The 27,719-nt window shown below is 46.8% G+C and overlaps 2 protein-coding genes across 7 annotated transcripts in view; one reads left to right on the top strand and one right to left on the bottom strand.

Moving 5' to 3' along the window:
- The window catches only part of TNKS1BP1 (tankyrase 1 binding protein 1), a 411,008-nt gene that overhangs the window by 143,927 nt on the left and 239,362 nt on the right, over positions 1-27,719 (top strand). The gene's annotated exons all lie outside the window — the stretch shown is intronic.
- Positions 15,931-17,180, bottom strand: LOC120909166 (zinc finger BED domain-containing protein 4-like). Its single transcript, XM_040320879.1, has 2 exons — positions 16,695-17,180; positions 15,931-16,593 (listed from the first exon to the last, which is right to left on the bottom strand). Exons 1-2 carry the CDS (start codon positions 16,848-16,850, stop codon positions 16,087-16,089), a joined length of 663 nt encoding a protein of 220 aa, XP_040176813.1. The 5' UTR covers positions 16,851-17,180; the 3' UTR covers positions 15,931-16,086.

The following is a 27,719-nucleotide window of genomic DNA, read 5'->3' as shown; positions in this document are numbered from 1 at the left end:
CGCAGGAACGGGACAGGAAACTAGCAGGAACTGCTGGGTTGCAGCGGTCGGATGACTAGCCGGGTCAGAGCACACACGGACAGCAGAGTACCGAATCATCAACAGGAGCCGGGTCAGAGGGAAGCCGGGTTCGGTAACAGACGGGCGGCGTGGTAATCAGGGAAACAGCAGAGGCGAAGTCCAATGGGAAGCCGGGATCAGAAACCATACAATCAGGTAAGTATCAGAATCCAAAGGAGAGTCAGGGAAGCCAAGTCAGCAACGAAGATCCAAGGTATTAACAGGTGTCAGGAAACAGGACACTTGCTGAAGACCAGTCAGCACCGCCAGACTGTCAGAGCCCCCTTTAAATAGCCAACGGGAGGAGTCAGGAACGCCGTTTGCGCGTGCACGCCGTCCGTTGCGCCCGCACAGAAGCGCGCTGAAGTGGCTGGTGTATCCTTTGCGCGCGCGCATGCGCGCCGAAAATCCGAGACGCTTGTTGCGCACATGCGCACGTGCGTGCGCCAACGGTCTTCTCTTACATTGCCCCCCCCTTAAGGGCAGCCTCCGGATGCCCTTCAGGTCTCTCTTTTCTGGGTGACGTAGAAAAAAGGCTTGCACCAGTCTTGGGGCATGTATATTTGAAGCTGGTTCCCAAGAGTTTTCCTCAGGGCCGTAACCTTTCCACTTGACAAGAAATTGTGTTTGGTTGTTTCTACGTCTACAGTCCAATACAGCCTCCACTTCAAACTCCTCATTCCCCTCGATCAACACAGGAGGAGGAACTTCGGAGACCCGGTTAGGAAAGGGATTCGGTGTGATTGGTTTTAGTACAGAAATGTGGAATACTGGGTGTATCCTCAAGGTCTCGGGTAGCGCCAATTCGAAGGCAACTGCATTGATCTTTCGTTTTACAGGAAAGGCCCAAAAATTTTGGACCCAGCTTTTTAGAAGACAACTCAACTTAAGATTAGCTGTGGACAGCAAGACCTTATCCCCCGGTTCCAGGTTCAGGTTGCCCTTCTCTTCCTGTCAAAGAACTTCTTGTTACTGACCTGGGATTAGAAATTGCATCTGAAGTACAGTAGGTGAACCCGATTTTGTGTCAATCTCGCTCTCTTTCTCGGCGAGATTGAGCACACTACGAGCCCCATCGCGGGAGCCAGCGCCGAGCTGGCTTGCCGCTATGGAGACAGAGCCGTCATAAAGCGACGGGAGATCCGACTTGGATTCCCGCCAATTCTACACGTGTGCGGCGTTTGTTATGAATCCTGAGGGGGAAGTCCCCGCCGGATTTTAAAATAAAAATCCGGCATGGGTCCCCCCCTCAGGAGCATACCGGGCCCTTAGGTCTGTTATGGGTTGTAAGGATAGCCCCCCTACGCCGAAAAAAACGCGTAGGGGGGTCCCCCTACGATCCATACCAGACCCGTATCCAAAGCACGCTACCCCCCCGCCAGCCAGGAAGGGAGTGTGGACGAGCGAGCGCCCCCCCCCCTCCTGAGCCGTACCAGGCTGCAATGCCCTCAACATGGGTGGGGATTGGGTGCTCTGGGGCAGGGGGCGCCACTGCGGCCCCCCCACCTCAGACACCCTGTCCCCATGTTGATGAGGACAGGGCCCCCTTCCCCGACAACCCTGGCCAGTGGTTGTCGGGTTATGCGGGCGGGAGGCTTATCGGAATCTGGAAGCCCCCTTTAATAAGGGGGCCCCCAGATACCGGCCCCCCGACCCTAAGTGAATGAGTATGGGGTACATCGTACCCCTACCCATTCACCTGCAAGAAAAGTGGTAAAAACACAAATAAACCACACAGTGTATTAAAATATTTTATTAGTCTGCTCCGGAGGGCCGCCCCCTGTCTTCTTTATTAGCTCTTTTACCAGGGGGGGCTTCTTCTTTGACGTCTTCGGGTGGGTGGGGGCCGCCGTCTGGTTCTCTTCCACCGCCGGGGGGGGGTGGCTTTTAAAAAAGCCCCCACCCCCCCGGCGGGTTTTCCTCGGCGTCTTCGGCGGGGCTCTTCTTCTTTCCGCTATCCGACGGTCTTCTCCGCTATCCGGGGGGTCTCGCCGCTCTCCGCTGTTGACTCGTCGCACCCCGGTTCTTCGTCTCGCAGTCCGGTCCCTTCTTCCGTGCTGTACGTCTTCTTCCGCGCTGTGACGTCATGTTCTTCACTTCTCTTCTTCTCCCGATGTTGACTCGCCGGTCCTCCTCGCTGAAATGACGGATGCGCGCCTTGCATCGGACCTATATAGGCCTCACAGTCCCATCATGCTCTGTACCACGTGGTAGGTATCACATGGGTAGGTACAGAGCATGATGGGACTGTGAGGCCTATATAGGTCCGATGCAAGGCGCGCATCCGTCATTTCAGCGAGGAGGACGGCGTGTCAACATCGGGAGGAAGGAGAGAAGTGAAGAACATGACGTCACAGCACGGAAGAAGAACTCATCACAGCACGGATGAGAATGAACGTACAGCACGGAAGAAGACACCGGACAGCGAGACGAAGAACCGTGGGTGCGCCGAGTCAACAACGGAGAGGCGCGAAGACAGAAGGAGAACCCCGGTGAGTTGAGAAGACCCCTCGGGATAGCGGAAAGAAGAAGAGCCCCGCCGAAGACGCCGGAGGAAACCCGCCGGGGGGGTGGGGGCTTTTTTAAAAGCCACCCCCCCGGCGGTGGAAGAGAACCAGACTGCGGCCCCACCCACCCGAAGACGTCAAAGAAGAAGCCCCCCCTGGTAAAAGAGCTAATAAAGAAGACAGGGGGCGGCCTCCGGAGCAGAAAAATAAAATATTTTAATACACTGTGTGGTTTATTTGTGTTTTTACCACTTTTCTTGGCAGGTGAATGGGTAGGGGTACGATGTACCCCATACTCATTCAGTTAGGGTGGGGGGGCCGGTATCTGGGGGCCCCCTTATTAAAGGGGGGCTCCCAGATTCCGATAAGCCTCCCGCCCGCATACCCCGACAACCAACGGCCAGGGTTGTCGGGAAGGGGCCCTGTCCTCATCAACATGGGGACAGGGTGCTCTGAGGTGGGGGGGTCCGCAGTGCGCCCCTTGCCCCAGAGCACCCAACCCCCCCATGTTGAGGGCATGCAGCCTGGTACGGCTCAGGAGGGGGGGGGGGCGCTCGCTCGTCCCCACTCCCTTCCTGGCTGGCCGGGTAGCGTGCTTTGGATACGGGTCTGGTATGGATTGTAGGGGGACCCCCTACGCCGTTTTTTTCGGCGTAGGGGGGCTCTCCTTACAACCATAACCCATAACAGACACCTAAGGGCCCGGTATGCTCCTGAGGGGGGGACCCATGCGATTTTTATTTAAAATCCGGGGTCGGGGACTTCCCCTCAGGATTCATACAAACGCCGCACTCGTGTAGAATTGGCGGGAATCCAAGTCGGATCTCCCGTCGCTTCTATGACGCGCTTGGCTGGGATGTGCTGTCATATTCCAGTGAGTGTGAGATGTCGGCGAGATATTCTCGGCACCCTGTCGCCGAGTATCAGCGCGACTGCTGTCGTGCTAAAGCACAATATCACAAAACACCTACTGTACCTGATTATTGGGTGTTAAGGAAGGTTAAGCCGGTCTTGTACAGCAGGTACAGAAGATTCTGCAGGAAGTTCAGGAGCGATGGTAGCCAAAAATTAGCGAAAAATGGAGATTGCTTAGTTGCTGAGTGCATGGTGTTATTGTAAGAGAACTCCGCAAGTGGAATGGAGGGAAAGCCTATCGTCTTGTGCGAAGGAGGAGAAACACCGTAGGTACTGCTCGAGGTTTGATTTCGTCTCTCGGTCTGGCCTGTTGGTTTGAGGGTGTAAGCAGAGGAGAGACAAAGTTCAATCTTTAGTGGCTTCACATAGGCCCTCCAGAACCTAGAGGTGAATTGGCACGCCCTCGGTCTGAACAATACTGTCGGGATACGTGAGTCTGACATCTCCTTGATAAAGGCTGGTGGCAGTTTCAGTAGCAGACGGAGTGCCTTGCAAGGGTACAAAATGAGCCATCTTGGGTGAGGCGTATCCATCCACGACAAAGATGGTATTAAAGTCCTCAGTGGGGGAAGGTTCTACAATAAAATCCATGGAGATCATACTCCATGGTTTATTGGGTACAGGGAGAGGCTCCAGAAGACCCCAAGTCTTGGCTCTATCTGTCTTGTTTTGAAGACAAGTGATACAGGAATTTACATACTTCTTGCAGTCCTGTACCAACTCTGGCCACCAGAAAGAGCGGGCAACTAAATCAACAGTTTTGCGAATTCCATAGTGTCCAGCTAGAGGTGATCGTGGCCAACGTCCAAAATGGCAATCCTGAATTGTTCCGGAACAAAGATCTGTTCTCCATGAGAAAAAGACCATTCTTTAACTGAAGGCCCAAGGCCTGCGGAGGTGGATGTTCAGCCACACTCGCCTTCATCTGAGAAATTAAGTCTGTTTGCAGAATTAAAAAGCTCTTTGCCGGGGAGGATGGTATCAGGTTCTGCAGAACTCACGGATCGTTAAACATACGGGACAAGGCATCTGCTTACCGTTCTTAGAGCCCCGGGCGGAAGGGTGATATGAAACATGAATCGAGAGAAGAAACAGTGCCCCATCTAGCTTGCCGAGGTCTTAATCGTTTAGCTGTTCTCAAATATTCCAGGTTCTTGTGATCCGTGAAGATGAGGATTGGATGCGAGGCCCCTTCCAGGAGGTAGCGCCATTCTTCGAGCGCCACCTTAATAGCAAGCAGTTCCCAGTCCCCAACATCATAATTCCTTTCAGAAGGATTTTTTTTTTGGAGAAGAAAGCCACAGGGTGCAGCAAGGACTTGGGGCCCTGATGTTTGAGACAATATAGCCCCGACTGCATTTTCAGAAGCGTCAACCTCTAATACAAAGGCCAAGGAAGGATCAGGGTGCTTCAGAATGGGAGCTGAAGTAAACAGAGTCCTTTAGCTGCTCAAAGGCTTCTTGTGCCTCAGGTGTCCACTGGAAGGGTATGTGCTGTCAAGTTAGTTGTGTGATTGGGTGGAAATGATACCAGAAAAATTCTTAATAAATTTCCTATAGAAATTGGCAAATCCTTACGAACCGCTGAACTGCTTTCCTGTCCGTGGGGCCGGCCATTCCAGAACAGATGTAACTTTCTGTGGGTCCATTGAAATACCATCGCAGAGATGACCAGACCGAGGAAGTGTATAGTTTGTCTTTCAAAGTCACATTTTTCAGCCTTTGCATAAAGGCAGTGTTTTCTTAGTCGGTCCAAAACTTTCTTTACATGGGTCCTGATGAGATTCAAGGGTTTCAGAGAATATTAGAATGTCGTCTAAATAAACTATGACGAATAAGTCCAGATAGTCCCGAAAAAAATCGTTCACTAGATGTTGAAAAAGTGGCGTTGCAGAGCCCAAATGGCAATGACTAAATATTCGAAATGGCCAAATCTCGTGCGAAAGGCCGTCTTCCATCGTCTCCTTCCCTTATTCTGACCAAGTTATATGCTCCTCTCAAGTCTAATTTGGAGAATACTCGTGCCCCCCGTAGTCCTCTGGAACAGTTCAGGAATCAGCGGAAGAGGATATCTGTTTTAAACAGTAATTTTGTTAAGGTCCCGGTAGTCGATGCATGGTCTTAAAGAGTGATCTTTTTTCTCAACAAAGAAAATACCGGCACCGGCTGGTGACGTGGAGGGCCGGATAAACTTTTTTTCTAAACTTTCGTCGATATAGGCACTTAGGGCTTCCAGTTCAGGTTCGGAGAGGGGATAGATACGGGCAAACGGAATCTCGGCCCTGGGCAATAGTTCGATGGGAGTCATGGGACAATCATATGTCCTGTGGGGCGGAAGAGTAATAAAAAAGGTGCTGACAAACACGTCCAGATATTCATGGTAAGCTCGAGGAACCAGATTCATGGTCTCTGGGTCAGGCTGAAGACTCAGAAGAGGAGCGGGGCTAACAGTCCTTTTTGGAAAACAGTGTGCCAGACAATAATTAGAGGAAAAGGTGACAACTCCAGTAGGCCAGTCAATGTGTGGATTATGAGCTCTTAACCATGGAACGCCAAGGATGATGGGAAACAGAGGTGAAGTTATGACATCCAGGCGGAGAAATTCATGGTGACCGGACGGAGTTTGGCAGAAGATGGGTGCAGTCTCTTGTGTGACCGGACCCGATTTAATACTGGAGCCATCAGCCAAGTGAACCTGAAATCCCTGTCTCTTAGCACACACGGGAAGCTGATGCTGGGAAACAAATGAGGAGTCAACAAAACAACTGCAGGCCCCAGAGTCTATAATTGCTGCCACTGTGAGCATCTTCCCAGCAAACTGAAGGATAACTGGGAGGGAAAGCTGTGACCGGCCCTCTCCAAAAGGGTGTTCCACATGGGGCTGTCGAAGACGAGTTCTGGTGGTCCTCACCGGACAAGTCTGTACAACGTGACCTGCCTCCCCACAATAGAGGCACAGATTGGCATGTTTATGCCTGAGGCGCTCAGCTGAGGAAAGGGGTGCCCTTGGAAAACTTCTGTGAACCCCTTTATGCGGTGTCTTCTGGCTGGAAGGGGTAGGAGACAGATTCAGGCTTGAGGTCACAGAGAGAATTTCTTGGGTTCTCTCCGCCTGCCTTTCACGTAGTCGGCGGTCAATCAGAGTGACCAGATTAATTAGTTCTTCCAAAGACGCTGGAATTCCAGTTCTGGCTAGTTCATCTTTTAAGGTATCTGAGAGGCCGAGACGAAACCAGTGGCGAAGGGCAGGATTGTTCCATTGGGTATCAGCGCTCAGGATCCGAAAGTCCGTGATATAGTCCTCAACAGGCCTGTTCCCTTGTAGCAATCTACTAAGCCTGGACTCCGCAGACTGCTGACAGAAAGGATCGGCATAGAGCTGAGCCATAGCAGAGAAGAAGGAGTCGATGGTAGTCAGGACTGGGTCACGCTGCTCTCTAAGGTGAAGAGCCCAGGAAAGTGGTTCATGGGATAGAAGCGTGATTGCGAATCCCACCTTAATGTCCTCTGAAACAAATGTCCGGGGTAGCAAAGAAAAGTAGAGCTCACAGGAGTTCCGGAAGGTTCTGAATGTCTCTCGTTTTCCGGAGAAGCGTTCGAGAATAGGCACCCTGGGTTCCGGGGGAGGAGCTGGTGGCACACTCCCTTCATAAGGGACTCGCTCATTAATGCGATTAAGGTCCTTCTGCAGGTTCAGCACAGTATGGGTAAGTGCAGAAATTGTTTCATAAATGTCCCTTGGAAGAGGGGCCTCCCTTCCAGACTCCATTCTTGGCTGACTGGTACTGTCACGTACCTGGTAGGAGTCTGGTATGACGAGGTCAGCCCCTCTTGTATCTCCAGCCCAAACCCCTCTGAGGTTGAGACAGATGGCGGTTAGGGCTAGGAGGAACACGAGTGCCTGTAGTGTTGATAGGCTCGTGGCCGGAAGCAGGTGAAGACTTGCAGGTGCTGAAGGCCCAGTAGTAACAGGACACCGGTGAGGTTGAGGGAACCAGTTGGTGTAGAGGAACTCCAACTCTCTCGCAGGAACGGGACAGGAAACTAGCAGGAACTGCTGGGTTGCAGCGGTCGGATGACTAGCCGGGTCAGAGCACACACGGACAGCAGAGTACCGAATCATCAACAGGAGCCGGGTCAGAGGGAAGCCGGGTTCGGTAACAGACGGGCGGCGTGGTAATCAGGGAAACAGCAGAGGCGAAGTCCAATGGGAAGCCGGGATCAGAAACCATACAATCAGGTAAGTATCAGAATCCAAAGGAGAGTCAGGGAAGCCAAGTCAGCAACGAAGATCCAAGGTATTAACAGGTGTCAGGAAACAGGACACTTGCTGAAGACTAGTCAGCACCGCCAGGCTGTCAGAGCCCCCTTTAAATAGCCAACGGGAGGAGTCAGGAAGGCCGTTTGCGCGTGCACGCCGTCCGTTGCGCCCGCGCATGCGCAGAAGCGCGCTGAAGTGGCTGGTGTATCCTTTGCGCGCGCGCATGCGCAACGGAATTCCGAGACGCTTGTTGCGTTCTAACAGTGCGCGCATGCGCACGTGCGTGCGCCAACGGTCTTCTCTTACAGCATGGCAACGTCTCACCTGGCATGTCGAATAGGTTCTGGGGATCTTGGGCGGTGCAGCGGAATAGACGGTAGCATCAGAAAATGAGGAGTCAGCCGAGGAGGAGAGGGAGGATGGAGTAGGAGGAGGAGAAGAAAAGGCAGGCCTGCATGTAATCCGTGGCGGTAAAACCAAATCTACATGGGTGCCATGGGTTACATGCTTGACGGTCGTCAGAAGGTTCACCCAGTGGGCAGTGAAAGTTATATACCTTCCCTGCCCGTGTTGGCTAGACCACGTGTCTGTGGTCAGATGTATCTTGGCACCGACACTGTGTGCCAGAGATACATTCACTTGCCGCTGAACATGGGACCTTCCATTGTGGTGTTCCAATGGCCACAAATTTTCGAAAGGCCTCCGACTCCACCAGTTTATATGGCAGTAGTTGGCGGGATATCATTTCCGACAAGCCAGCGGTCAACCGTTGGGCAAGAGGGTTATCCGGCGTCATCTTTTTTTATGATCGAACATTTGGGCCACGGAAGCCTTTTTTGCAGAAAAACGTGAGGAAGGCATGAAGGAAGGTGGAGTGGAGGACAATTGTGAGCATAGAGGAGAAGGAGAAGGAGAAGAGGAAGAGGACTGGACGGTGAGAGCCTGGAGGTGTGGCTTTGTGGGTTCTGATGCGTTGCTCCACAGGGCTTGGTGATAGGAGGCCAGTGCCTTCTTAAGGCGGTCGTCCCTAGGTGAGTGTTGGGCTTACCGCGACTTATGCGTTGACTGCAAAGGGCTGCAGATGGCAACACTATTGTCTGCAGCGGACACGTTAAAAAAAGCCCACACTGCGAGCCATGGGGGCCCCGTTCCTGGGAGCGACAGATGTGACCGTACATGATTGAGGGTTTCGCTCCTGATACATTAGGAGTCTGCTTTGTCCCTCCTGTGCAATGAAAGTTCGGCCTGCTTCTTCTCCTATCTGTTTGGTCAATCTCCCCCCTCTGAATCTCCCCTCCTCTTCCTCTCTTGTGTGCACCCAACGTGACGTCTGTAGACACATCATCCTCGACGTCACCTTCCCCATCACGTAGAGATCTCGGAGTAGACAGCAACACGGGCACTCAACTCCTTGGGCTGATCTGATTACTGTCGTCAGACTGCTGAGTGCCGTCTGTTGCTACTCCTCTTCCTGATCCAATGCCAAGAATGGCTGCGCATCCGAAATGTCTTCTGATGGATCAGAAAATAACTCCTGTGACTCATCGAAGGGTAAAAGGTGGTGGTGGTGTTGGTGGCGAGACACTCAACCAAGTCTGGTGCGTCGTTGACGTAATCGAACGAACATGTGCCACTTCCCACTTGGCTCCCGGCCTGGAAATTAATGTATTACAACACTATCATGTACTGCAGTGCAGAGCAAGTAGCACACCTATACCAGTGCTTGAAAGGGACTTTTGTGGACCTGTTAGGTAGCGATTTGTGTCGCTAAACTCTGTCCCTGCTGAAACACCAACCTCGCCCTACACTGACAAAAAGTATACGAACATCGCCAGATGTCTGCCGGTTTGGGCGACCGCGAACGACGAAAATTCGCCACGAAACAACCGCCTGGCGAACCGCAGGCCATCTCTCTAATTACCCCACTGCACTGGAGTGCCCCCACCTCCTCTGCCGCGCGATCGTGTCGGGCTGTGCCGCCGTTAATTGAGGCCGCGTCTTTTCAGTCTTCTGCAGGCCTATGCTTCCTTGATGATCTGGCGCCATCTTGTGGTGGCCGTTGGCATGACAAGTAAACCAGCAATGCTAATGGTATTCCCCAATGTTTTCACTGCCATCTCCTTCCCTCCTATTAGAGCCCCCAAACATTATATATCTTTTATATTCTAACACCCCTAGCGAATAAACTGGTGTCGTTGCAATACTTTCTGGTCACACCGTATTTGTGCAGCGGTATTACAAGGGCCACTTTTTGGGAAAAAATACATCTTTTTTAATAAAAAAATAAGACATACAGTAAAGTTAGCCCAATTTTTTTTATATTGTGAAAATAATGTTATGCCGAGTAAATTGATACCCAACATGTCAGGCTTCAAATTGCGTCTGCTCGTGAAATGGTGACAAACTTTACCCTTTAAAATCTCCATAGGCGACGTTTTAAAAAATTCTACAGTTTGCAGTTTTTTGAGTTACAGAGGAGGTCTATGGCTAGGGGCGAGCGCGTTTCTGGCTACTAACTTTTTTTAGCTGGCTCCTTGATTCAAGCAAATTTTGTCAAACCCTGACTTAGGCCCAATCTAGTGGCTTCTGTGGCGGCTGCAATGCGGAAAGAATGAGGGGGAAATTGAAATGAGAAAGGCCTAAATGAGAGAGACAGGTGTTTAAAACCACTTAAGAACGCGACCATTACGCAGGTAAAGGACCTGGTCAGTTTTTGCGATTCGGCACTTGCGTCGCTTTAATTGACAATTGCACGGTCGGCGATGTGGATCCCAAACAAAATTGGCGTCCTTTTTTTTCCACAAATAGAGCTTTCTTTTGGTGGTATTTGATCACCTCTGCGTTTTTTATTTTTTGTGCTATAAACAAAATAGTGCAGCAATTTTTAAAAAATATCAATATTTTTTACTTTTTGCTATAATAAATACCCCCAAAAAAGATATATATAAAAAAAAAAATGTTCTCAGTTTAGGCCGATACATATTCTTGTACATATTTTTGGTAAAAAAACAGTGCAATAAACGTTTAACGATTGGTTTGCGCAAAATGTATAGTGTTTGCAAAATAGGGGATCGTTTTATGGCATTTTTATTAATATATTTTTTTTTACTACTAATGGCGGCGATCAGCAATTTTTTTCGTGACTGCGGCATTATGGCGGACACATCGGACAATTTTGACACATTTTTGGGACCATTGTAATTTTCACAGCAAAAATTGCTATAAAAATGCATTGTTTACTGTGAAAATGACAATTGCAGTTTAGGAGTTAACCACTAGGCGGTGCTGTATGGGTTATGTGTGACCTCATATGTGTTTCTAACTGTAGGGGGGCGGGGCTGGATGTGTGACGTCACTGATCGCCTTACCCTATATCAGGGAACAGACGATCAGTGACATTGCCACTGTGAAGAACGGGGAACACACACCTTTCCCGGCGCGTGCGACCCACGGCTGGGCACTTAAAGGGGACGTACAGGTACGTGCCTGTGCCCAGCCGTGCCATTTCTGCTGACGTAAATGTGCAGGAGGCGGTCCTTAAGTGGTTAAAAACTGCTGAAAATTAAAATTTTGTAGAGGAGAGAAATTCAATGTACTAAAAATTGACCTGAGCATAACGGCCTATAAGAGAGATATGTTTTAAGTACTTCAAAAGGGACCAATGATGGAGGCCACCACAAGCATATAAAGTGAACCTTTGCCAGCTGATCCGTTTTTGATCCCCTAATGAAAATAAGGCACTTACATACAAAAATAGAAACCTCATTGTATTTTAAACCTGACAGGCTTTGTTTTGTGTTCAGCAACATTTCAGAAATACAAAGTGCAGCAAAGAAAATCAAACAAAAGCTGAATGAAATAACAATGGCCTCATATTCTTAAACACAAATTACAGAAGTAGTCAAACAAAGCTTAGATAAAATGTCCAATGAGATTGGTCATTGCAAATCTGGCAATAAATTAGCTTTTTTTGTATCCCTCAGGAGCCTGCCTGACAAAGAAGAAACTATTACAGGCAGGGAAATTATGAATATTAAGGAAAAAAAAACCCTAACTAAATTTTTATTGATGTAGCGCCCCCTTACTTTCAGTATGGGCACTACGCTAAAGTTAGTGCGGAATGGGAGAGTTACTTTGCTCCCATTCACAATTTATTTAAATTGTGACTTCTGTTATTCCAGAAAAGTCCATTGGGTCAGTCTGTGCTCCAGGGATGCGTTACCATCCCTGGCCAGCAGTTGGCACCAGTGGGGTTCTGGCAGAGTGAGTTTTCCTCAGCAGCCAATTAGAGGAGTTTTTCCCTCGCAAGGCATGCTGGGGAGGAGTATATCTGTGACAGGTGTCATGTGTTCTAAAATCTTCGCGGGGTCCCGTTTCCAGGTGCGGCATCCACCTTCAGGGTGCGCGCATCCATGGACCCCGCCGGCATGGCCCACCTGGCCAAAATTGCAGGCTACATAAACCCTCATCCAGAGGTAAAAGGGGACCACAGTGACTTACTGGGTTCCCGGTTCTATTGAGAGGATTTCAGGCTGGATGCCGAACCAATCGGGATCTGGTGACCGGAATGCTGACAGTACGCTTTGCGGTCACCCGTGACTTATGCTAAAAATCCACTGGGAGGATTCGCTCTGTCCATCCATTTAGCTCACTTAAAGTAATTGGCCTGTGGCAGAGGTACTAGAGCCTGAGGTCTGTGAAGAGACCTGGTTCCTCCCAAAAAATCCTAAGTGACACTTTCGGCTGCCAGACTCTTAAGAGGGGCACTTTTTTAACCCCACTCCAGCTAAGAGTGGCGACGAGTTTAGAATTTGGTACTCTATTGAGCAAGGGCTGCTCAACTAATATCCAGGCCTGATACTGCAAGGTTCTCCTTCTTCTTCATCAACATGCTCTTTCCATCTTATGTGTTGATGTTGGCTGATGTTGGGGCCTGGAAATAAAGCATTGGAAACCCTTTTATTCACTGTCTGGACATTCACTCACTGTTTTGGCTCACTGCTATCATCATTGAGTGATCAATACATTCTGAGAAGACTCACCTGCCTGAATAGGCTCTGAGTGAACAGGAACCACTGGAATGCTGTCTCCTAGTGTAGGCAGATTGCCAGCTGCAGACCTCACTGATGATGCTGAATGCTGAGGGGCCCTCACTGTATCCAGCCTAGACGGCCTGGATGTCTGTGATGCTTGCCTGGAGCCTGCTGCTGCCGAAGGTGGAGCCACTCTGCCTATGAGCGGGGGAATGTTGTGCCTGCCCACGTCCTTCATTGCTGCAAATCGGGGATGGAGAGAAAGCCCACCTCCTCTTCTTGAGCCGCTGGCCAGCAGGCTGAGCCACAGGAGCATCATCCTCCACCTCTTCTGGTGGGCAGGGCCTTTCCATCTGACCCAATGCCACTGATGACCTTGGTTGTTTCCCATGGAAGGCTCAGCTGAAGCCTACGGGCTGGGGAAAGTAGGACTTGCTGGCTGGGTCTGCTTCTCCTCTGGCTCCACTCTTCCCAGGGGAACCCAATGTTTATGCTGTCTCTGACTCAGATCAGACCCTAGATCTTCTGACAACACCAGGCACCGTCACAGCCACTCATCCCCTCCTTCAGATGACACCTTCACCAGGGCCTTCCTCATGAGAAACTTCACTTCACCACCGTCCCATAACAGGCCTAAACGTTCTCTCCAAGGTAATGGAGAAAGTAGTGGTACAACAGTTGCAACAGCATCTAGATACCCATAATCTACTTGATCCATTTCAATCGGGTTTCCGTCCCGGATACGGGACGGAAACAGCATTGCTCAAAATATGGGACGACGCTCTCGAGGCCGCAGACGAAGGAGAATCTTGTCTTCTCGTTCTGTTGGACCTAAGCGCAGCCTTCGACACGGTAGACCACACACTGTTACTAACTCGGCTGGCTGGCATAGCCAAAGTCGCAGAAGGTGATTTATCCTGGTTCTCCTCTTTTTTGGAAAACCGATCACAAGCAGTGAAATTGGGACCTTTCACTTCTGAGAAACGCACGGTATTGTACGGAGTCCCTCAAGGATCGCCTCTGTCGCCGGTGCTGTTTAACATCTATCTTCGTCCTCTTTTTGATATCATTAGTAGCCAAAAACTACTTTATCACTCGTATGCAGACGATACGCAACTGTACTTCCGCATTTGCAACAAAAAGGATCACCATCTGAATCTAGAGACATGCCTCTCTTTGATAGAGAACTGGATGACAAAGAGTTATCTTAAACTCAACGGAGCGAAAACAGAACTTCTCCTGTTTCACGCCAAGCGTTTGAATCAACCTGCAACAACTTGGATACCCCCGCCCATTCTGGGGAAAATCATCACCCCTAGCGCTAAAGTCAAAAGTCTCGGGGTCATCTTCGACTCTCACATGACATTGGACGCACAAATAGGGTCGGTAGTCAGCGGATCTCACCATCTGCTGCGCCTTCTTCGCAAACTCACTCCTTTTATTCCCAAAGAAGACATAACGGCCGTGGTGGGAGCGATTGTAAACTCCAGATTGGACTATGCAAACGCCCTTTACCTCGGTCTCCCGAAGTACCAAATCGCTCGTCTGCAAGTCGTTCAAAATACGGCCGCCAGACTAGTGACGGGAAAAAAACCATGGGAATCAATCTCACCTTCACTGAGATCCCTTCATTGGTTGCCAGTAAAAGACAGAATTGCTTTTAAAGCACTCTGTCTAACGCATAGATGTATCCATGGGAACGCTCCCCATTATCTGTGCGAAAAAATAAAAGCTCACAACCCCAATCGCGTTCTGCGATCCACCAACCAAAATTTGCTCCAGATACCGAAAGCCAATTACAAGTCTAAAGGAGAACGAAGATTCGCGGTCCAGGGTCCCAGACTATGGAATGCTTTACCAACCAGCATTCGGTTGGAGGAAAACCATTTAGCATTCAGGAGAAAGATCAAGACGCATCTCTTTTGATATCAAAGGAGACAGGAACATCAAGCGCCCAGAGGCGATTCAGTTCGCATGTGCCGCGCTATATAAGTTTTCCATTCATTCATGTCCTGTCATGACTAGCGAGCTCCGATAATATAGCTCTGGTATTACAGCTGTTGGAGATCGCCAAGCCAATCCAGGACAACTGCAGGAAATGTCTGTCATGCAGGGCTTTTTATAGCCCCAAAATACATGCAGGAAAAAAACTTGTTTCCTGCCTCAAGCCTCGTGACGGCATATACTGTAAAGATTTAAAGAGACACTAAACTAGAATTTTTTTATTTAAAGAAAATATTTATTAAAATGTGGCGACTACAATCCCATGTTGTGGGCACTTAATTTGTACTCACTTATCAATGTAACTAAAGCTGTAAAGAAATTTCAGCTTTAACTACAGAAATGATTATGCCATTTTTGGTGTTCTATATTCCAAGCATCTTCCTTTAAAAAAGTAACTAGTTACAATTACAAGTTACTTGCCCAAAAAAGTAATTGAGTTAGTGACTCGGAAAAGTAACTGAGATTGTTTTTTTTATATTCTACAATGAAATTACGTTCTATAACATCTTTAAAATCAAAGATGTTTATATTAACTGATTGAAGAATAAAAACACTATATACAGTATTTTAAAACATTTCTTATTTATTTGAACCCAATTCAATAGATTGCAGCCTGCCATAGATCATATGAATGATATGCACAGAAACATAAAAAAAAAATATTTAAACTAAAATTCAAGTGCAAAATTAAGACACACAAATGTAAACATGGGTAAAAAGAAACAAAGGTAAATCTGGCCTTTAATTAGTGCAATTATCTGTATAATTGTGTTAAAAGAAACAAAGGAAAAACCTGGCCATTAGTGCGAATCTCTGTAACTGTATATTAAGCCTACTAGTGCACAATAAACAGAAGTTTTGTTACTGTACTGAATAGTTAAGTGTTGGAGAACACTATCCAACTCTTAACTATTCAGTACATTAACAAAACTTCTGTTTATTGTGCACTAGTAGGCTGAATATACAGTTACAGATTTGCACTAATGGCCAGACTTTCCTTTGTTTCTTTTTAAACAATTATACAGATACAGATAATTAATTGCATTAATTAAAGGCCAGATTTTCCTTAGTTTCTTATACTTATTAGTATAAGAAACTAAGGAAAATCTGGCCTTTAATTAATGCAATTAATTATCTGAAACAAAGGAAACTCTTGCCTTTAATTAGTGCAATTATCTGTATCTGTATAATACTGCAGTGCACAATAAACAGAACACTATCCAACTCTCCATATAGATTAACATGTTGTTTGTTGTCTGTGAAAACAAACAATACCTTAATCTATACTGAAATACTCCTCTCATCATCTAACAAGTTAACCAGTGGTTGTAACGTAGGAGGAGAAGCTTTTCAAATTTTTGGTCTGACAGTCTGTTCCTCTTTGGAGAGAAGACAAGCTTGCCCAGGCTGAACAGTCTCTCAACAGGTGCACTAGATGGAGTAGCAGCATTGTAACGTAGCGAAATTTTCTTGATGAGAGAAAATCCACACAGAGAGTCAATATTTTGTGCTGAAGATCTTATATAGTCTGCCACCTGGTTTTCTGCTAAAGAGGTTGTTTCCTCCTCATCCTCCTCAAAGGAAAATAAATCGTTCTCTTTGGCTGAATCTGTGTGATGTTGTTGTGTAGATGTGCTGTTACCTTGTTGTGGTTCTTCAAGGACAATTCTTCGGCACTCTGCCAGCAAACTTGCCTTAAACTTATCCTTTAACTCCTGTGACCGCAGCCAGCGAAGCTTGAATTTTGTGAGAGTTACGGCAGCAAGTATAGCCTCTTCATTTCCCAGGACATCAGCAAATCTGGTTTTGATAGCCTGAAATAATAATCATAATTAGTAGCAGTTGTATTTAGTATTATGAGTACTACAGCAATGTTCACTTAATAAATAATAAAATATGACATTCAAGTTCTTACTGTGACTATGGCGTCAGGAAAGTCCCTCAGTATTTGCAGGCCACTTTGAAGGGCTTCTGTCTTCAACATTAATGTCTCAATTGTTGGTAGGAGTGTACCATGAAAACAATTCTCTTCTCCCTGAAGTATATCCAAGGCAACTGTAAGGGGCTTCATCGCAATACAGTACTCCTTTAAAAACTGTTGTTCCCTTTCCGTTATTGCTGGCAGTCCTTATTTGGAGGAAATGGTGTTAAGGTCTACCATGGATATTTCACAGATTCGAGCCAGGGCATCATAGAAGGAATTCCATCGTGTTGTACAAGGTACAAGCAGCTTTTTTGACACCAACTCATCAACTATTTCAGTAGCCAAAGCTGATCGACTAGTCTTGTTCCATAGGGCAGTACATTTGGCAGTAGCACTTCTTTAAACAGCCTTTGTGTCAGGGGATGCCCGCGCAGGCATCCGAGTACTGGGTACAGGTCAATGGGCTGCACTAATAGAAACAGGCACCGAGATAGTGAAAAAATATATATGTTTATTAAGTTAAAGCACACGTGAAAAACAATCAATGAAAGCAAGCTTGACACAGCAACCAAAAACCACTAAGCAGGTAATGCAGGGATAAGACATAAGCAAGTCCGAGGTCCAAGCCAGGGGTCAAGGATAGGAGAGAGCAGCAAAGTCCAAAAATATAAGCCGGGGTCAATAAGCGACAGGGTCCAGGGCAGGGAGCGAAGCAGGAACAGATGGGCAACAGCTAACAGGTCAGGCAGGGAACAGGCTGACAAGCAAAATACTGAAGCCCTGAGTTTAGGGCGGGCTTAAATACCTGTGCAAATCTGTATTGGGCGACACCTGCTGGAGGCCACCAGAACTGCACCCCTGTTACTGAAGAGAACAGTGCCACCAGCAGGTGACCAGAGTCATGACACAGATCATGACACTTTGTTGCAGATTTTGACAGCAGCCACTTGTCAACATCTGTGCATGAAATCAGATTCAGTGTGTGTGATGCACATCTCTTGTGGGGGGGCAAAGTGATCACATCGCCATCAATATCATCACCTGTTGCATGTAGAGCATCATTAATGTCTGTAAAGGTCACCTCATCTTCGTCTTCTTCAGAATCACTTTCCTCAAGTGGCTGGTACCTCCTAAATGCTTTAACAAAATTGTAGCCATTATCAGTCACTGTTGCTGTGATTTTGTGTGTTATCCCATATGTTGAGTGTATATTGTCAAGCTCAACTGCTATGGCACCATGACTATGATGCCCCTTAAACCGTCTGCAGGCAAGAGCTGCTTTCTCTCTTTCCAGGTTATTTGGATTGATCCAATGTGCTGTCACACCCAGGTAACTTTTATTGTGGCAAGTCCAGATGTCTGCTGTAGTTGCAATGTACTGTAATTCCTCAAATGATTTTTTGAACTCAATAATCATTTTTTTGTATTCACTGTCCAAGAATTTAGCAAAAGTGTTTTGGCATGGGGCAACCCCCTTTCCTCCTCCTCGTAGTGGTATTTTAGCAAGGATAGCTCTGAATGACTCAGACACCACAGTGGACAGGGGGAGCATGTTTTCAACAACATACCTTGCAATCAATGTATTCAGCTCGGGCTTGGTCACCTGATGCTGACCAGAAAAATCGAGCGTTGCTTGTTTTAGGAGAGAGGGTCCGGCTACTCCGCTAGCTGCATTCGGGGTTGGGTTAGCAGCAGCAGAAACAAGTGTCACGTTAGCATGTGTTGATGTGAGGTACTTTAAAAGATTGGAGTTGCTTGAGGCAGTTGTGGATAAAGTATTTTTTCATGAGCATAGCGTGTATGTTACATAAACATTCTTGCCTTTAATTTCAATCAAGGAGAAGTAGTCACAGTACTTCCAGTTTGAGAATGCTAACTTTGATCTTCCCCAGCTCGTCGCCATTGTTGCTGACGGCTGGTGGTGTGGCACTGCACTGGTGGGGGTACTGGCAGTGTGGTACGGTGGTACCTGACCGTGATCTGAGTCTGACTCCTTGATTCCTCTCTTGTATTTTTTTTGGGGGGGCTGGGGGGGAACCTAAATAAAAGCAAAAAAAAAAATTAAGATAAATCATTCATATGCCTTTTTTTCTTTGGGTGACTATTCTACTGCAGGGCATGTTTTTTTTTTAAATCTATATACCAAACCTAGAAATCTAGAAAGGATTTTAAAGGTGGACCACATTCAAAAAAATAAAAATAAAAAAAAGATATTGAGTACAGTGCTATGAGGCTCATGCCTGTATTGTGCTGTATAATGTTTGCTGCTAATTTTAATGCAAGCCTTTGGTAGAAGTTGCAGAATATAATACAAGAGAAAACCGCAATATTCTAAGCACTGTGCAACAGCTGGGATCCTATCTCTTCCTATCAATGCAAGTATTCTGCAATTTCTACCAAAGGCTTGCATTAAAATTAGCAGCAAACATTAGTAAAAGAAAGCAGGTGGGAGAATGGATGGACAGCCGCACTCCAAAAAGTCTTGTTGAAAAAAGACGTGCTCTTTATTGTAAAAAGGAAAAAATGCACAGCACACAACAGCATACAGTGGGATAGACAGCTGACTCGTTTCGCATTAACAACTAATGCTTAGTCATAGGCTATGACTAAGCATTAGTTCGCCCCCCCAAAAAAATTTAATAAGTTTAATACATTCATTGATCTTCAAAAGTATGTTAGGAAGATCAATATACAAAGATATATGATATCCAACACACATCAATTTGAAGATCGAGCTGCGACTTCAGGCACAGTTCATTCTGGGCTGGCGAATCCGTCATTGTTTAATCCGCCTGTCCCTGTTGCTCCGGCTGTAAAGGTTTTTAAGGATTTGGTCTTGAAGGACCTATTACAGCTGACTGTGAAGAGATCCCAACCCCAACCCTTGTCGTCCGCTGGACTTAAATCGTTATGCGACAATAAGGACCTTGTCATACGCCCGGCTGACAAGGGCGGGGGGATTGTGATCCTCGATAAGGTACAATACGAAACAGAAATGTTCCGTATCTTAAACGAACCTGATACATATGTGGAGATAGCGAATAACCCTACATATGTATACAAAAAGCAACTCCAAACTTTGGTCACCAAAGGTATTGATTTAAAAATTCTTAATAATAAAGAAAGTACATATTTGATCCCCAAAGTCCCCCGAATTCCTACGATTTATTTTCTGCCGAAAATACACAAAAACTCTACTCATCCGCCCGGCCGACCTATCGTGAGCGGCATTAACTTGATCACCTCATGTATAGGTCGGTATATTGACTATTATCTCCAACCTATTGAAAAGAAGATGCCTTCATATTTGAAGGATACAGGCGACACTATTCGCCTTCTTGAAAATTTGGTGATACAGGAGGGCTACATTTTGGCTACGGCGGACGTAGCCTCATTATATACTAATATACCACACGAGCTGGGAATTAAGGCAGTCCAATACTATTTGGACAAAGAACATTCATTGGCTCAGTTTCAATGTGATTTTTTGATGGAACTACTTGAGTAGTCACGCCCTGTGCCGCCTCCTAGCCTTTAGGCGAGATGAGCCGAGCGTGGCTGAGCATACTGCGCTCGGCATATGTCGGCGGCGGCGTGAAGCGGGGATCGGCTCAAAAACAGCGCGGGAGAAGCGGGGAGGACACCACGAGGCCGCAGACGGACGCCGGACCGGACAAGACCGTCAATGAACGCCGGGCAAGACACCGACGAGGGGCATTCAAACTGTAAGTATTTTCTTTTTTTTCTGAGACGGATGCGATCATGTATGTCTATCCCCATACCTTAATAATTTTTTCTTTTTATTAACATTAAAATTAAATTTCATTAGTGGTTTCCACTGATCCAGGTTGTGGATTGATGATTATGATTTTTTAAAACTCTCTTTGATTACATTAATAAAGTTAAGCTTCCCTGAGCGTTATTTAACTTTAACTTGTTGCCAGTCTGCTGTTATAAAACGTTACTCCGTTTTGCAGCTCCGTTTAATTTCCATCTCCAGGGTTTTTTCTGTGTTGTTTGCTCTCCACTGTCATCCTCAATTGAGGTTTGGAGCGCACGCTAACGTAGTTCCCATGCCCTGTCAGATTTGAGATGGATTCGTTGTTTACAGGTCACGTGATAGGAGTCATCTGTGCAGTGCATCTCGGTTTATTACCTTGACACGCACGCCGGCTGTATTCTTTCAGGTGGTAAACAATAAGCCTATAGAGGCTTGGAACGCACGGCTGGAACGCACGCTGACGTGGTGCGTGATCGCATCCGTCGGCTATCATTGGAGGGATGCTTTTTTAGCCTCCTCATTGGCCCTATACGCTGGCTGTAATTTACATTTCCGGTTTTTCTAGTTCCACAGTGAGGCGTGGAACGCACGCCAGCGCCATCTTCCCCACACATCCGGAATTAATCTGACGATTTTGATTGTTTCATGTGGAGCCACTATTGAGGTATGGGGTACTTTTGTATATATATGGGTCCTTTTGTGCAATAGGTCAGCACCCCAGATGATGATCTAATAGATCGAAACGCGTCGGGAACCCGCTGATCCTATTGCTGACAGATTTTTTGCCTGATTTTATTGCTGAAATGTGAGTGTAATTTCTTTTGTTTTTACTGCTCAAGTAAACTTTTTATACAGAATTACACTATGTGCATCTCTGCTTTCTTTTATATTCCTTCTCCTTGAGCTGTGATTTTTGAACCACTCATATGGGTCCAAGTCATTATACATCTTAAGCTGCTATTTGGATTATCCTTTTCCTGGTACGTTCACTATATTGCACCGGATCTCTCCCTCCTGCCTGCCATCTAGGACACCTCTGGAAGTCGGATACCATCTATTATAAGCTTATATGACCCATTAGGTGTAAACCTATTTGGGTCCACTAAATCCGGTAAGCCTCCAATCATTTCCTGGTGGTGGATACACTTCTGATTGTCACTCTTATGTGTATGAAGACAAATCACTTCACTGCTGATTGATTCACCAACTGTTGGGACTTTCTATTATCGCTTAAGAGACTTTACTTATAAGTCTTTTTTCTTTTGTTTTGTGGACTCACGATTTTATATTACATTATTACCTTGGGTACCTATCACTAGGTTTGTTTTCCATCATTCCGTATTACACATATATTTAGCGCTACACTTTTTTGTTTTATTGTACGCTAAATAGGTACCTATGGCAGGGGAAAAGGGCTAGATGTGCTTTTAGTAAACTGACAAAACACAGAAAGGCAGGCGGAATTGGGCACGTACACCTCCAGAGCTATTACTTTGCCACCATACTTTCACAGCTGCAATACTGGCTAACACCAACCTCGGGAACACTGTGGGAAGGCTTAGAACAGTCCCAAATTAAAAGGGGTACGCTACTAGACTTTCTACTGACCTCTCACATAAACACGACACTAGATCCACACATTGCGCCTACCATTAGGGCTTCCCTGAGGGCTTGGGGACACCTTCGTAACTCTTACAAGTGGACGGGGCCAACGTCTCCGCTAAAGCTCCCTATTACTGCCATAAATAACATTATACCTGATATCAGCCTAGATGAATGGGTCTCCAGGGGTATTCATCACCTCGAGGATATAGTAGTGGGGTCTTCACTAATGTCGTTCAGGGAGATGAGGGACAAGTACAAGATTCCGGCAACTGACCAATACAAATACATCCAGCTGTCACACCTGTTCAAGGGGAAGGCACAACTTTTCACGTCACTTCCCGTCAAGATCTGTCAGTTCTACCAACAACCCAACGTTACCTCCAAAGGAATCTCAATATTGTATATGGGAATGCAGGAAAAGCATAAGTTAGTTAAAATGCAACACATGGAGGCCTGGGAAAGGGAGGTTGGGATGGAATACACTATCCTCCAGTGGGAAAAATCCTTGAGAGTTGTGTACTCTTCTACCAAGAGTACTAACTTAATGGAAACTCACCAAAAACTACTGTTGAGGTGGTACTTAACCCCTATAGATTATCGAAGGTATTTGGCGGCACTTCTCCTCTGTGTTGGAGACAATGCGGTGAGGTAGGGACACTGGTCCATATCATGTGGTCATGCCCGAAACTGAAGCATCTGGGGCATTGCCAGGGAAACTGAAGCATCTGGGGCATTGCCAGGGATATTCTGAACTCAATTGTCCCGCTGACACCTGGATTGGCAATCCTCTCATTGGAAATTGACAACGTCCCAATCTTTTGCAGAACTGTAGTGTCGAACCTCCTACTGGCCACAAGGTTGGTAATATTGCGCCACTGGAAGAATGTAGCACCGCCCTCACTCAATGAGATAATCTCTACAATGCATACACAGGGCAAATATGAGTTTATGCACTCGCATGCGATGGGTTCCTCCGAAGCCATGATAACATCATGGTCCCCTTGGTCACAGTGGTATTCGAACCTTACAGGGTATTGAAATAATCTGAACACATATGAGAAGAAAGTATTAGTATTAGTTAAAGATGGCTAGCAACTGTGGAATGGGCATATGCATTCTGTTAATCTGTTTATCTTTTATTTACTTTTTTTTTTCATTTTTGTTACTCCGCTCATAATGCTTATCTGCAATATGGATACGTTTGAGGCACCTGAACTTCCCTGATTTTGTTACTGTTATCTGGTTTAGACCTCTTTATGGACAAATATAAGGCGGTTGGGCCCTCCCGTCCGCTCACCAAATGCAGGGGTGGGGGGTCCCGGACGGGATTGCCACTCTGACCAATTGTGAGGGATCGGAGGGGGTGGTCTGGGCCGGGACCTTCTGCATCCGTGGGCTTATGCAATGTGGTATCACTGATGGGGAGGGGGGGGGGCTACTAAGCCATGTCTACACTATGTTGATGCATTTCTGGTTGCACAATTGTGACATGCAGGGGTATGTTGTATACTACTGTTCAAATGACTTGTGGTGCTCTCAAGTGTTTTTGCATTCAGTGTATTTTTATCTTTGTTTAATGCACTGTAACCTTTCTAAATTTCTCAATAAAAAACATTGTTAAAAAAAAAAAAAAAAAAGACCCAACATAACGGAAAGGCCCAGCGTAACAGACAGGACACCCGAGGAGGCAAGTTGTGATCGGGCTGTTAAACTAAGACTGGCACTATATGGTCCTAACCCTCCACCGGAGATCATAGACCGAGTTATAGTGACTGTGGACGCAAATTGGCTGCAACAAAGAGGTTCTGCAGCAGCAGAAGTCACAGCAGCACCAACTGAAAGGAGAAAGATAAATTTTTCTGCTTTTAAAAATTTAATTGAAACTGAAGGGGAGATTGATGGGTACCGTGCCGATTTTGAACGGCAATGTGCCCTACACCGGGTGCCCACAGAGGAATGGATTACCATTTTGTCTGGGAAATTGTCCGGCCGGGCCAGTGAAGCGTTCAGGGCCATCCCAGACGAGGATAATATGAACTATGGACTGGTAAAAGAAGCACTTTTGGCCAGGTATGCCGTCGCACCAGAGGCATACCGGAGGCGGTTCCGAGAGACGAGCAAGCAGACTGGAGATTTATATACCGAGTGGGCATGCCACCTACACCACACTGCATCCCACTGGGTCGATGCATGCCAAGCAGAATATGGGGAAGAGGTGCTGCAGGTGTTCCTGCTGGAGCACTTCTTTGACAAACTGTCCCTGGAAGTCAGAGATTGGGTCCGGGACCAAAAACCTTCCTCCTTGCCTGAAGAAGCTCGCCTGGCAGACGAATACACAGACGCCCGCAAACTGGATAACCCGGTGGTCAAGACAACAGCTCGGGTAGATTATCGATCAGCAGCACCCCCTCCGGCTATCGCCTACCAACCCCAGTCAAACAGCCCTACAGCACCACCTCCAGCGGTCACTTATTCTTAGCAGCCCAGGTTCAACTCCCAGGACTACTCACAACCCATCAGGTGTTTTGGGTGTAAACAGCTAGGGCACAAAAAGCTAGACTGTCCGTTGAATCCAGCCAGGCAGTCAGTCATGGAGACAGCCAGCAAGGGGGAACCCCCGCACATCCATGCCTGCGGCCCACTGCGTTGAAGAGGAAGAACATTGGAGTGTCCTGCACGAGGCAGATCCAATACAAGCAGCTAACCAGGACAACAGGCAGCAACACAGGCAGACTGTCTGGGTCAATAGAAAGGTAGCCAATGGGCTACGTGATACTGGCGCCACCATGACCCTACTACAGAAGGACCTCACCCCAGAGAGCCAACACACAGGAGACACTGTAGCGGGAGCCACCATCTTCCAGCTACCCATTGCTCGTGTTCACCTGGATTGGGGGGTTGGTTCGGGACATGTGAATGTGGGGGTGATGAAGGATTTGCCATCGGATGTACTACTGGGTAATGATTTGGCCCCCCTCGTTTCTGCTTACACCCCGATGTACCCCACTGAAGCCAACCCAGTGACTACCTGTGCCCAGACCCGTGCTGCTGGAACCAACCCGCTTGCTGCTGAGACCCAGGTAAGACTATCTTCCCCGACATGTACCTTAGATCAGGCACAATATCACAGTCTAAAATTGGAATGTGACAAGTTTGCCAGTGAGAAATCGGAGATGCAACGACACTACGTCATGTATTATGAGATGTCCCGTGGCTTGAACATTGAAATGCACAAACAGGCTGAAATTGTCAAAAGGTTAAATGGGATTTGCATCCAGGTTGTGCCTTATCTCTCCCAAGAGCATCGGCAACAAATTTTGGGAGCCATTGAGAGAGCAAAGCAAGTGACTGTTCCAGAACTGAAATCCATTATTCACCCTGCAACCTTACAACTTCACCATCAGCTACGGTCCCTGTAAGCAAAATGGCAATGCGGATGGGTTGTCCCGGCAAACAGACGTCATCCCGGCCTCCTAGTTCCGGACATCCCCAAGTTGACCCGAGAAGGATCAAGCCGGGTCTGCCGGAGTGTCCCACAAGGAGGGAGCCATGTAACGGGAGTCACTTTTGGGCACAGATTGAGACAGAAAATAATAGACATGCAGAATATGTCTTGGACTGCAGCCCACCTGTCTGTCTGTTGTGCTGCAAATGAATCTAGGATGGCTTCTAAGGATCTTTCATTGTGGCTTGTGCTAATTGACCCTGTATTGTGTGAAGGAGTCCTGTGATAATATGTATTGCATGTTAACAGACACCCTAAAGGTCATCAGCTGTAGTTAATTAGCTCATGTAAATTAAGTCAGGAGCCGGAGTCAGGATGTATTGAGAAGGATGTGTATTGGGGCTCATTAGGTAAACATTGTGTGATGTTGTGGGTGGAATTGGGTCATTGTTCATTTGGTTACTGCAGTATCCTAATTGTATAGAAGAGCTGTATTTCTCAAAAAAGGGTAATTCCTGTTGAACCTCAAACAGAGCTGTGTGTCTCGTTAATGGGGGAATTTGTATGGGTCATGTTCGCCGGATTGTGGAGTGTCGGTAGCTGCCTTGTGTTCGGGAATGGAATATCCTAAACGGCTTTAACCCCTGTCCCATCTGGGGTGTCGTTACAACAGATAAGTAGCAATTGTGTCACTTGTAATTCTACAGAAAGCGCTGCTGCATACTTACCACCTAAAACAATTGCTGATATCTACAGTATTATGGATTGTGTCTATTAACATACTTCTTGGGACTGACTAGTGTGTCTTTAGCTGTCGCTGCAGAGTATCTTAAAGGGACATACACTCTCAAAATACATGTGCTATAGATGCCCTTCATATGCAATTACTAGTTGCTATCGCCAACGTGTACTCTCAAAGTACTTGAGCTATATCAGCCTCTCATGTGCAACTAATACTATCTCAGCTATATTTTCCTCTAAAATGCAACTATTATTAGCTGAGTTATATTCACCACCCTTATGCAATTATTGGTTATCTCTACAACGTCTATTTACTACATGCTGAGATAAGTGCTTCTTGTTTATGGGCCTATGCCCTAAGTTGCGGAACATGTTCGCCTAAACTTTCCTATCCTAAGGGTTGACGTATTTCATACCTTCTCCCTTAGGTGCCTAATGCACAACGCTATGTAATACTGATAATCGCTTGCAAGCAGTTGTGCATTGGAATCTTTTAGTGCATACTATAATTTTAAACGCTACGCTCTGGTCGCATGTTGTAATGCATCCAGGCTCAGTAGTTCAACGCCTATCTTCATGTGAGAGAGATGATGTAGAGAACCCCCAAACTCCTGTTTGTGTGAAGTGACGCCTGGGGCTTAATACTGAATTCTCACATAAGGAAGAGCATTGAAATCCTTGCATCCGCAGTTGTGGTTCACTCCCGTTCCCTAGAGCTGTTACAGAATAATATAACCATATCATGAACCCAGCGGAGCTTGCCAACCATGTGGTCGCCCTTACTCAAAAAGGTAGACGCACTTGCTCAGACTGTACAAACTCTGCAGTTGGAGAATCAAACACTGCAAGATTTAGTTGCGCAAAATCCAAATGTGCCTCCTTTTCCCCCTGAACCTAAGGTCAATCCACCTGCACCTTTTACTGGTGATCGAAAGACCTGTAGAGAATTCATTAATGCGTGTAAATTAATGTTTGAATTATGCCCTCGCACCTTCCCCAATGACCAAATTAAGGTGCTTACCCTCATATCCTATTTACATGGAAAACCACGTGCTTGGGCAAATACCTACCTAGAAAAGGAGGATCCAATCCTAGATTCCTGTCAACAATGTCCTTGCTTTATGATAACTTCAACAAGCAACTCACTGTGGAAAATGCTATTAGGAATCTCAAACAAGGTAACAAACCTGTTGAGGACTTCATAGCGCTATTTCAGAGGTGGGCCATTGAGACTGAGTGGAATGATGTTACACTACGTAAACATTTTCGTCTCGGCCTTTCCGAACCACTCAAGGATGAGTTGGCTAGAGCAGATCTCCCCCAATCTCTCAATGATACCATACAACGTGCTATCACAATAGATCATAGGTTTAGAGAGAGACGATCTGAATCTTTTCTGACACCTGAGGCTTAATACTGAATTCTCACATAAGGAAGAGCATTG

This window comes from Rana temporaria, chromosome 8 (assembly GCF_905171775.1).
Source record: "Rana temporaria chromosome 8, aRanTem1.1, whole genome shotgun sequence".
Classification (NCBI taxonomy): Eukaryota; Metazoa; Chordata; class Amphibia; order Anura; family Ranidae; genus Rana; species Rana temporaria.
The sequence above is the reverse complement of the archived record's forward strand: the minus strand, read 5'-3'. Positions and strand labels throughout refer to the sequence as shown.